This window comes from Scaptodrosophila lebanonensis, unplaced genomic scaffold (genome assembly GCF_003285725.1).
Source record: "Scaptodrosophila lebanonensis strain 11010-0011.00,11010-0021.00 unplaced genomic scaffold, SlebRS2 tig00000159-arrow-arrow-pilon, whole genome shotgun sequence".
NCBI lineage: Eukaryota > Metazoa > Arthropoda > Insecta > Diptera > Drosophilidae > Scaptodrosophila > Scaptodrosophila lebanonensis.
Window position 1 is genome coordinate 289,022 of NW_022060596.1, and position 12,530 is coordinate 301,551.

The 12,530-nt window shown below is 37.3% G+C and overlaps 1 protein-coding gene across 1 annotated transcript; it reads right to left on the reverse strand.

Annotated features, from left to right (window-relative positions):
• Window positions 1–2,160: 2,160 nt before the first annotated feature.
• On the reverse strand, window positions 2,161–8,080 carry LOC115629605. Its single transcript, XM_030526101.1, has 7 exons — window positions 7,943–8,080; window positions 5,993–6,165; window positions 5,246–5,362; window positions 4,932–5,180; window positions 4,648–4,865; window positions 2,934–3,137; window positions 2,161–2,792 (listed from the first exon to the last, which is right to left on the reverse strand). The coding sequence occupies exons 1-7, from the start codon at window positions 8,056–8,058 to the stop codon at window positions 2,352–2,354; spliced, it is 1,518 nt and encodes a 505-aa protein (XP_030381961.1). The 5' UTR covers window positions 8,059–8,080; the 3' UTR covers window positions 2,161–2,351.
• Window positions 8,081–12,530: the final 4,450 nt, after the last annotated feature.

Here is a 12,530-nt window from a genome sequence, read left to right on the forward strand (position 1 = left end):
TTTGAGCTTAGTATCCAACTTTGTAATCAATTCTGCAGTCTGCAGCCTGCAGCCAATTAACAGCTTAAGCTATTGGGGAACTCATCCTATTAGGGTAGCCGGCTTCAGACCGAGAGTCGAGTGTGCTTTCAACAGCACAGCATTCGGAATCTGGTATTTTTATTGAGCCGCATGTGCTGGCAAGTTGCAGCTCTCGCTTTCAATTAAGTATTGGACGGCCAATAGCATGTACAAGTGCGCAGGTGTCCACACACAGACACACACACATATACACACCTACAAAGGGACACACAGGCATACACATAGTACTCGTATACAGGCATGTACGTGTACGTGGTACATTGTCAATACTTCAATTATCAAAAAAATCAAGCAACGGCTATCTTATACTCGTTGAAATAAAACTCAATATTTCTGCACCAATTTTTTGAGATATTTCATTTTTGTGCTATTGCAGAATATTGTTCTTATTGTTGTTGTTGTTAGTGGTGGTGGTGGTAGTGATGGTGGCAGTGTGTGGATACTGTTGTTGTTGTTGCAGTTGTTGTTTTCTCTGCTTTGCACTTTGCATGCTCGTGTTCGTTCGATTTGCATTCCCTTGACAATTTGTTGCCGTATTGTTGTTTGCTCGCACATGAAACTGGCGGCCACTGCGAGCCATGATGTCTGCATTTGTGCATTCGAAAATCAATATTGGGTTTAGCTGCATATCCTCCGCCAGGATTAAATGATGCCATCAGCAGCAGGCAATGACAATGCCAGCCACTGGCATGCACGTCGTGAACTCCACGAAAAGAAAACTGCTGGGCAAGATGGTAGCTGACAACGCCCTTGTCTAAGTGGGAGAGCCAGCATTTGCTTAATTTAATCCACAGCTTTGCGAAATGCAATCTATGAAGACTTTCAAAACAACTCTGCAACAATTTAAACCCCATGTGCTTTTATATAATCTATACTAATATTATAAAGAGCATTGATTGTTTGTCTGTTTATTTGAATTGAACAGGCTCCGAAACTACTGGATCGATTTAAAGTATTCACTGCTGGGAATCTATACTATCCCCGGTTAACATAGACTATATTTTATTTGCAAAATTCCTGAAAAGGCTCAGAATCATCCTCGAAACATTATGTCACTAATATCGAAGACACTGTCCATGATCCACAGGGATTTTTGAATTCTCTAAGCCCTTCTGGACTGCCGCCACATGAATTGAAGTTAAAAATCATTCCGATTCCAAGCATGCTTTTGAGAAATTAAAGCCCTCCGAGCATGTGCTTATTAAGGAATTGCAGGACAATTTAAGTGTAGCAACCATTATTAGCAGCTGATCAACTAGCTGATGTATATGAGCTGCCCGATGATTCCAACTGACCTGTCAATCCAATTAAAACAACTTCAATTTCCGGTAAAAAAAAAAAAAAAAAAACATCTTTCGCGTTAACAATTAATAATTTCCAAGGCCAAACCTTCGAATTAGTAGCGATCGACCTACAGAAGGAATGTTTAACTCACCGACAACTGAATGTTGAAAAACATTTTATTTTGCTGTCATAAAATAAAACAATATCAAATATTGTTTACAGAGAAGCTCTGACTCAATAAAGAATAAAAGAGAAAATCTAAAGAAAAAAAATCATTAAATAACGATATCCAAACGAAGTATTTTTATAATTTTCCTATTTTTCAGTAACTCATAGCAAAAGAAAGGTGTATGTGTGTGAGGGGCAGGGGCGGGACGATAGTTAAATATAAAATAATACCAGGATATTACAATTGACAGTCCTTTGGCTAATACGAGTTATATCAGAATTATAAAAACGTTAGTTGCAGCTTTTTTCAAATGCATTCAATAAAGAAATGGGAATATCATTGAAAATAGATTTTATGTTTTTCAAAATAATAAATAATATTAATTTTGAAGCATTACTCGATGGATTTGTTGGAATTTGTCGAACAGAGAATTGATAATGAGAAAGTCAGAATAATAAGTAATTGCATATTGGTTTTTCATAAACAGTTCCCTTATTTTCGGTGGATTATCCCAGAAATGAGTGCTGCAATGCCTAAAAGAAATGATCAAAATGATGTGCATTCCGTGTGCGTGTGTATTTAAACTATACGACGACAATTATGTTACAATATTAGTTGCATAAGACTATAATCATCACATTATGGCACAATGTATGTATATATACTCGTATATATATACTTGTAGATTGATCAGCTTAACCTAAACAAATTTGCTAAGGTACCTTAAAAAAAAAAAAAAAAAACACAAAAATGTAATCATATTAAAAGATATAACAAAACAAAGAGAGCGAGCGATGAGCTTCAATGCACGCGTGATTCACGAAATCAGACGCGCCTGTCCTGTCGTCCCAGCCGCCTTTCCTCGACTACGTCTGCTGCCTGCTCCCCCATAGCCACCATCGCCATTGATGTGGGTCAGTGTGGTGGTGGTGTGAGGTGTATATATACTCGTATTGTTGCGTGCGTGTCGGTGGCGGTAGCGATAGCCCGTGATGAGTTCACGCACGGTCTTCCGATATTTGTCGGACAGCACGCAGTATAGGAAAAAATTGGCCGCGGCATTGATGGCGGCCAGAAAATTGAACACATTGCCCGCAACCAATTGTATATTCCACTCAATTTCCATATACTGTACCAATATCAAATATATGGCCCAAGGCAGCTGGCAAACGATGAACAGCAGCACGACAGCAATGAGTGTGATGGTCACGCGATTCTCCTGCGAAACACTGCCCGCCAGCCCGGAATTGGATTTCCGCTGCCAAGTGTATGTGGTTTTTAGAATTTTGATTAGAATTGCCTACGAATCGAAGCGATTCGAATCGAATCGAAGCGAATCGCGTCGAATCAACAACTCGACCAGACTCGACTCGACTCGACTCGAGTCCACTTGACTCACCTTGGTGCGCCGCATGCTACTGGCATTGGTCAGATCGCCCCGCAAACTCTTCGAGCGATGCACAAGCATGATGAGGAAACAATTGAAGGTGGCCAGCATGCTCAGGGGCAGCAGCACGAAGACCAGTAGAGTCGCCATGCTCCAGATATTAATATACAAAGTGTTCTGTCCCAATTGCGAGTAGGCGTTTGTGTAAAAAGTTACCTGAGGAAAATATATAAAAAAAATGTATATAAAGTGCTAAATTGTTAACACCGAATTAGATATGAATGCTACTTCAGAATATGCCCGACAATGAAATACGCTGCTTTCTCCCCATTGTAAATATTTATGAAAATATGCCCTATTCCACTTAAGGTACAGTCTATAATTACGGCGAAAGAAAATATCTGATTAGACTAGTAGCTAAGTACTAAGTTTTTTAACGGAACTATTTTTGCATGCACATCATTTGTGGACACCCAGTAATTAGTCTTGAAGAGGGGAATAAAGATGTCCAATCCTCTTCAATCATCTTTAATGGCAAATGCTTTTTCTTCTATTGTCAACTAACTTTTTGCTTTCTATCTTATAGAGATTTAGATACATTATAGGCGATTTCTAGTTGACTTGACTTTATTTACATTGTGAACATTGCTCATTAATTAATGATTATCATAATAAACATAATTAATTATTAGCAAGAACTGCTTTACCATCGGACTGCTTCTTTTTTATTGTCACTAACAGCCTTTTAACAAGCAGTGCAATTTTTGTCTAAGCAAATTAGACAATTTAATTTATAAAAAAAATACGCAATCTTGCCTCCTTTGGAAAATGTATGTTTTGTGCAATTGTTCAATAGAATCATTTTCAATATATTCCAATTGTGCATTATTTTGCTTCTGAATATATCTATATACATATATGGGCTTCTCATGGGCATAGTGTAGTTAAGTACCGGTGTTTATAATTCATTTTATCGGGTCGGAGACGCATGCCATTGCATGTAACCTATAATTTACGAAATATATCATATTTCCTTTCTGGAATAGAAATGGTAACCAACTGCTAAGTAATGTAATTGTGTAATTGTAATGGAATTATTTTGCTTGCACATCATTTGAGAGGAAACATGTATTTCCTATTAGAAAATATTGACAATTATTTTCAATATTAATTTATGGACTTCTCATGAGCATAGTGTAGTTATGTTCTAATAACAACAGAACGCAGGGCCGCCTTTAGTTAATTTTCTAATACACCAAGCACTCGCTTAACACGACCTCCTTAAAAACGAACACGGTCTAACACCTTTAAAAATTTGCTCGTTCTTACACGACATAAGTTAAAAAATATTTTTAAATATTTAATGAAGCTTATTACTTTAATTCACTTTTGTCTCGTTCAACACGATTTCGCTTAACACGAGGCTTTCTAGGAGAGTTACAACGAACTATATATAAACTATTTTGCGAAGCTATTTCTCGAATTGTGTGTGGTTTTAACATAAAACAGGAGATTTTGAAACCATCTCGATTGCCTTTTCCCCTTGGGGGATACCTCTGCGGCAGTAGAAAATTCTTGTGATGACACTTTCTATATACTAAGTACTTAGTATATACTAAACAAATGCACTTGCAATTTCGCATTTTACAGCTGTCTGTTGCCATTCTCTTTCCCTCTCTCTCTCGCTCTCTCCCTCACTCTCACTCTCTGTCGCTCTGTCTCTTACGTTTTGACAATATTCCGTTACATTAAATGCGAGCACGCGGCTGTTGTTCCCATTTGTGCGAGCCCAGCTTTTCCTATCCTGCTCACGTGACAGTTGTGTCGCCCATGTCTGCATCGCCGACTGCTCTAAGCTGGCAACTGGTGTGCCACCAACGGCAGTCGCCGGCTTAAGCCGCGTCCGGGGCGTCACAATGCTTGGAATGTTGTCTGCAAGCGTCGCTGTAAATTGCAATGAAATGGCAAGAATATTTTGTAAATATTTTTCACAGATAGCTAACGACTCACCTGCTTCGTCATCGTCATCGTCACCGCTGCCCCACCTCTCGAGCAGCTCTGGCCACAACTGCATAGTCGTTGTCGTCGTCGTGGATGGCGTTGCTGACGTGTCTGATGTTCCTGGCCCGGACGCTGGCAACACGTTCGCTGCCGTCAGATTGCATGGCCGATACTCACTATCAATCAATTTAGCGCTGATGCTGTATGTGTGCTCAAAGGCCGTGGACACGGTGGACAGCAGACAAAAGAGCGTCACAGCTGCATGGAGGCATTCGTGAAAAGCATAAGCATGGAGACCCATCAAGCGCTTATACGCTACTCACCTCCTATTACCTTCTTGGCCAACGACTCAGTGCAGAATGTTTGTCTTTTCAGCGGATAGCGTATCGCTATAAATCGTTCGATAGTAAAGCACACGGCTATATAAATGGAGATGTATGCTGTGGAGAACATTAGAGCCTATCAGCAATTTCAATTCAATTTGTGTATAATTATAATTAAAGGTGTATACGATTGTGTCACATTTTCGATTTAAATTCTTCCTTTCTTTCTTGTTAACATTCTATAAATAAATAAATTTCTAAGTATATACTTTTAAGAACTTCTTCAAAATGAAAACTTGGTGTGCACTACAAAGGCGCTATTAAATGTATAGCATATTTAAATAGCATATTTAAATAGTGAGTAGAAACTGGTATCCTTTATACAGTAATCCATTTTTACAGTAATCTTTTAAGTAAAGCACACGGCTATGTAAATGGAGATGTATGCTGTGGAGAACATTAGAGCCTATCAGCAATTTCAATTCAATTTATGTAAGTCGGAGTACACTTAAAATTAACAGGCGTATAGGATTATGTCAAATTCAAATTCTTCCTCTCTTTCTTGGTAAAATAAATAAATAAATATCGATTTACTTTTAAGAACTTCTTAAAAATGAAAACTTGGCGTTATCAATTGCAAGAGTATAGCATATATTTTAAATTTAAAATAATTACAAATTTTAAATAGTTACTAGACACTGTCATCCTTCATTCAGTGATCCTTTTATACAGTAATTTAATACTTACCGCATGCATCGCAGAGCCACAAGAATGTGCCATAGAGCATCCAGTATAACTCCAAGTGGTATTTTATGTAGTCGTAATGCTTGAGTGATAAAATGAGCTGAAAAGTCAGGTACGCTATGTCCGTGATTGCCAGGGCCGTTAAATATATATTTGTGGTACAACGCATCCGTTTCCTGTGATATAGCATCGAAGGAGAAAATAATATACAAAATTTCCAAGTTGCTTGAATTAGATGAAGAGCAACAATATACAATTAAAAATGAAATTGTTTACAGAAATTATGAACACATTCGATGAAGGCGCTGTGCAAACAGTTATGCATACGGTCGAAAATGGCGAAAATATGAGGGTTTTTGGTTCATTGTAACTGAAACGCTGATGTCAACGAAGAACCGGAGGAACCTACATAAATATATTCTGGCGTGTTATGCAGATTGTTGACAAACAAATATTAGTTTGTACACACTTTCTAGATTTTTACCTATCCTATTCGAGTTGTCATTAATTAAACGCTTAATTATTCGGAGGTCTGTTTATTGTAGACCGAAAAGCTAGAAACATTTTTATGTTTTTTAATATACTCAGTATATAATACTATATATGCAGAGATAAAGGGTTCATCAAAGATGTGCGGATCCATAAAATATAAGTACTGATATATATTAAATCTGCGTGCATGGGTTTCGAAAACGACTGAGCCCACGTTAGCCTTATTTGGTATAAACAAGTATGTAGACTCCCTAATTCCTAGGGCCTATTTTGTTTTAATTATCCACCCTTTCATCTATAGAAATTTGAACATACTGTACAGAATTCCGAAGCTTCATAAGCCAAACACTGCAGACGTAATCTGTATAGCCATCCTCTATTTGAAAAGACAAGTTAGAAAAGTTATTATCCATATAATTGCATGGCCTTATAAAACCGTTCGCATTGTGTAACATCCAGAAAGAGGCGTTTATACATAGTACGTTTACTCTAGGTATTTTATTGAAATTTCGATCAAAAATTGTGAATTAAATCGCTGCCTCTTCTTTAGAAACAGTTGCCGGTGTTATTTTTGTGATTCAAATGCAAACTGCAGACAGACACAGACACACACTCACTTGAGGTGAGTGAATTATAATTATTTTAATATTTTTTAATTAAAGTTTGAACAAATTTGGGTTTTATTTTTCTAAAATATATGTTTGTTCGCAAAAGCGACTTCTATTAGCAGGAGATGTCAAAGTGCTGTTTCCACCTCTTAATTTGAGGATCGCCAATTTATGCATAATATGCATTTCCTGATTACACATGTACTTAAATATATATTTGTATATCGAAGAGAAGCTGCCTTCTTTTTGTTTGCATAAACGCAATAAACTCCCTCCGGTTGTAGGGGCTATTTGTTTTTGTTGAGTTTGTTGAGAAATAGGGAGCATTGAAATAAAAAAAGCTATTTTTATATCAGATCGTACTAGTATGTGCGGGTCAACTTTCATTCTGAATCGCCGAATCGGTATTTATAAAGGCCACAACATTCGAGGAGCAAACTTGATTACATGCGTCGAGTATTCAAGGCACGCTTTAATGGATATATATATATATGTATGTATGTGGGGGAAGCGAAGCGCTCTTATCTCAATTGTTTGCATTTCGCATTTGCAATTTTTGTGCAGTCATTGCGGCTGTTGTTGCTGTTGTAGATGTTGTCGGTGCTACGGCTAGTGTTGCCAGCACTGCGAAATTATTTTAAAGTACACAATTAAATGCGATGTGTAATGCGACGTGTACCTGTTCTCTAACGTACACGCACCATAAACATAAAGTGCATAAAATAACAGCAGTAACCGAGCAATGTTGGCGCATTTGAATCAAGTTGGCAGCGGCCATAATCCAGCAACAATAACACGACCAGCAGCAGCAACAGCAGCAGCAACTGCCACAAACAACTAGAAGTGCACTTACCGCGTCAAAACATAAATGCTCACTGAATTTCCCAATAGTCCAATAACAAAAACGCACGGCACCAAAATGCGTTGCATAACATGCCGCACTTCCGCCACATCCGCATCCGAAACCATTTTGGTGCTGGCCGCGCTCGACAAGCGTCGGCGTCACTGCCGTCTGTCTCTGTTGTCTCTCCCGCCAATGCCGTCGTTGCCGTCGTTGCCGTAGCTGCTTGTTGCCGCAGCCTGGCGGCCCAGCACGGCCCGACCGCTGCCGCAACACTTGAGGTTAATTCCTATTGCACTTTTGTCAGCAGTAGCAGTAGCAGTGGCAGTGGCAGTGGCAGTAGCAGAGGCACCAACAGCTCCGGAACGGCTGCTGCGGTCAGGCTGAAAATGTGGAAAGTCCCATGAATACATACAGATACACTCACACACACACACACACACACATGTAATCGTATGTACACAATTGTGCAGAGACAATAATTAAAAATCAAAATCGTGAAAGCTGAAAGGATGCCTGTGGCCGACTGACTCGTCAGTATGCCGATTTTAATGGGCCATTGGGCCAGCAGTATTGTCATGGATTCGTTGAACATGATGCTGCGACTGTATGCATGCATAAACGTGTTTGTCTTTCTTTTTTTTGTTGTTTTGTTTTACATTTGTGGGTATCGGGCCGTAGACTGGATTAAGTGTTTGTTCAAAGTGTTTATCAGCTATGTAGGGAAAACAGATGGTACTAGCGTGATCAAATGTCCGAGGGATGTCACGTCAGTTGTTGCGATATGTACTCTATACTCTATTCCTCAAAAGCAAACCCTGCAAAGCAACCAAATTCATCTGGCCTGCCCTAACCTTTTCAGATTCGTCAAATATGATTTTTACGTAAATAATCTGAATGTCTAGGTTTCGTAATTTTAATATGATTTATGGATTTTCAGGACAACCGTCTTTTTCTTTTCGTCTCTCTCTTTCCACCTTTCTCTTTCTGTTTCTCTATCTCTCTTTCCTTCTTTCTTTTTCTCTTTCTCGTTCTACTTCGTACTTTTTCTAATTAGTTGTTAAATAGAATTAATTTTCCACCTTCATACTACTACTTTTTGTATAGTTTTTTCGGTCTTTAATGTCTCTGACCACATACAAGTTTGCCTGTGAATCGGGGCATAGCTGACCAACTGGCAAATAAAATTCCCCCAAACGTGTCGGATGCATTAATAGACGTCATTGTACAGCTTTGTGTTAGGCTTTCTTATCTTTTAAGTTTAGTTTAAATTATTATATATTAATTTTTATAATATAATTGACAGTATTATTGTTGATATTCTGAATAAATAAGTAAATAAATATATAAAAACTTTAGCTGAAAAGAATTTTTTAAATGCATGCAAAATAGTTGGAGTGATACTCTTCACTAATGTTGAGCACCCGGATTTATCAGATTGCTTTTATTTCCAAATTTTGTTCTACTACTGTGCACTTATTACTGTTTTTATTTTATTATTTTAAAATTATGCCTTTGTTGAACGATCAAAATAATAATAATAATAATAATAAAAGTGATTAATATTGGTGAAAAATATTGGAAAAAATATTAAATGTGTTATTATTACTTTTTCTTGCAAAATTTAATATTTAAGGGAAAACCATAACCAGATTCAAAGTATAGTACGAGTTGATTGTTATATGTTTTTAATTTTTATATTGAATAAAGTCACTTTATTTTAATCGCCTAAGTAGAAAAACAATTAAAATGTGCAAACAATTGAAAAAAGGCTAAGTATCCTCTTAAGCAGAAACATCTCTTTGCTGGAGAAAAGTTGCCGCCAAGAGAGTTTTTACTGTATTTATACATATTTGGTGGGCATAATTTGTGTGCTGGTACGAGTATATCTTAAGGTACTAGGGTTCAATCGAATTGCCCGGCAAATAATTTACGAAATGACTTTGCTCGAGCTTGTGTGCAATCTAACTCTTTCCGGAAAATAATGATCGGATTTACGTAATTTGGTGCGAACTCAGGCAAACAAATCGGGAGGATGTTCAAATACATATAGTTGCATTTTATTTATTTCAAACTATAAGTATAGTGTTTTTTACTTAGTACCTGCCTTAAAACGTATAATTAAAAATGTATGATTTTGATTTAAAGTTTTAGTTTAAAATTGCTATCCCTAAATGGGCGCCTAGCGGTTAGGCAACATTTTTTTTTAATAAGCGGAAACTGCTCCCACTACTTAGATGTTGGGATTAAAATGCCGGAATCGCTGTTTAGTTAATTATGTTAATGCTATAATGTTTGAGCTGGGGTCCACTTACCACTTACCACTCACCACTCACCGCTCTGTGGTTGTATCTCAGTTGTGGTTTGTTGCACTCTTCGGTGCACTGCGAAGACCCATGCAGCAAGTTCAAAGTTTCACTTGAATTATGCGGTAGTTTGAACAGTTTGTATGCAAACGCTGCTGCGTTCCCGTTATTTGTATTTGTATTTATATTTTGTTTTTAATGCAATGAAAATCGTTGCGAGTTTCTGCGCGGTGCCACAGAACGGCACGGCACGTACCACATTAACACGCGTCAAATGCTCGCTGTTGTTGCCACTAGCGCTGTTCAAATGCACTTACATACATTTATAAACACATACATACATGTATGTATGTACAGATATATGTGTATATATAAATATTTATATGTATGTATACACACACAAACGTGCACTAAACAAGAAGGACACGTACGCGCAATATTTGCGTTGGTTATGTATGTATGTATGTGTGTGTGTGTGTGTGGGGGAAGGGGGGGGGGGGGGGGGTAAGCGTGGGCGGGTCGTTTCGATCTGAACGTTTGTCGCTCAGCTTGAGGTTGACTGTGAATTTGCCACGTTTATTGTTTTTAAAACGCTTTTCAATTCCTTCTTGCTTGCTTCTTATTTGCAATACGCCAAAGTTTGTGCTGTTGTTGTTGTTATTGTTGTTATTGCTGCAATTTGAGTTTTATTTTACGCGCAATTTGTCTGCAATGGCAAGGAGTGGAAACACTCGCACTGGCATTGGCACTGGAAATGGCTCGGCATGTCTGTGTCCAAAAGCATGCTGCCTGCAAAAGCAACAAAAAGAGAACAAACAGAGAAAATAAAAATGGAAGAGCCGAAAACAAAATTGAAAACCAAATAAATAAGTGCAATGTGTTTCAACTGTCCGTCCGTCCGTCCATCCACCCACAAAGCCACACACACACACACATAAATCTATACATACAAGTATATATGTATGTATGTTGTACTAGCAGCTGGTTGCTAACAAATCGAGCGTCACGGGCAAAATCTGCAACAACTTTGCCCCAAACTGCAACTGCCACCCCGCCCCTGACATATCAAGTGCATTTCTATCACTGCCAATCGATATGGCCATAAATCATTTGGTAGCCAAGACATCTTGGCTGGGCATTCGCCAGATTTGTTGCCCTACCCGGCTATATGTATGGAGCTCCAACTCCTACTATTGGTGATTAGCGAGCCATAATGTTTGCTGGTTTCAATTGTTTTCTTGTTTTCCTCCTCTCTCGCATTGTTGCTGCATTTTCGTGGCAAATGCAGGGCCACATAAATTACCAGACGGCCGTACTACTTATAAAAGGTATTAATTTTCCTAAATATTATATCGAATTTATACTCAAAATTTAACCCTCTTTCTTTCCCTTGTATGGCCACATACCAAAAAAAAAAACTTTAAGTAATGTTCGAGAAATAAAAAGACTGTTCCATGTATTCAAATAAAGTTTGTTAACTGGGGTTAAAGGAGATTAAATGTTTTTCAAATTCGCAGCTTTTATTTGGAAATAAATCGACAATTTAACTTCAAAAATAAATTAGTTGCAGTTAATTAAATAAATTGATTAGATGAAGATTTGTGTGCTTATCGCTAGTCTCTAAATAAATGAAATATAACAAAAATAGCAAGGGTATTTCATAATTATAAAGAGCATAAGGCGTGTAAGGAAATAGTCGAACGCGTCAATACTATGTATGTTGATTGACTGCATTCAGTATAAACAAAATAAAAGTTTGAAGTTAAAAAATAAATGGAAATTTCGATATATACTAAACGCTGATTTAATTGATGATTTAATTGCTTTAACAATTTACAATTTTCGCTCTTGGGACATATTGTTTATTTTAAGCTGAAAAAAAACGAACTTTGATGGCTTGGATGAAGGTAGTTGTTTCAGATCTGTTGGCTTTAAATGTTGACTAAAATATTCGTCCAATATAAATAATTTTGTATTAATTACTTGAAATGTAAAGCACAAAAATTAGTTGATTATTCACAAGAGATAAATTATTGCTTGTTGAAAGCAAAACATTTAAGAACAGGTGCTGCTAGATTTATTTATTATTACTGCTAATATACCCAGAAAAAATCAAGATTTCATACAGTAGGACTAGCCGAAATTAAAAACTTTTTTATCTTAAGATAATATCCCCAAATATCAAGCGAGGCCTTTTTTCTTTTTCCCAATATTCGAATACATTTTGAATGCTTGTCCGAAATGGCAAAAGCTAACCAAGAACTAATGTTCAAAATAAATAACCAAAAATAACA

Coding starts and splice junctions, on each gene's coding strand:
- LOC115629605 (XM_030526101.1), bottom strand. CDS start 8,058: ATGGTTTCGGATGCGGATGTGGCGGAAGTGCGGCATGTTATGCAACGC. Junction 5,181..5,245: donor GGCCAAGAAGGTAATAGGAG/GTGAGTAGCGTA, acceptor GCCTCCATGCAG/CTGTGACGCTCTTTTGTCTG. Junction 3,138..4,647: donor TAACGGAATATTGTCAAAAC/GTAAGAGACAGA, acceptor TATTTTCCTCAG/GTAACTTTTTACACAAACGC.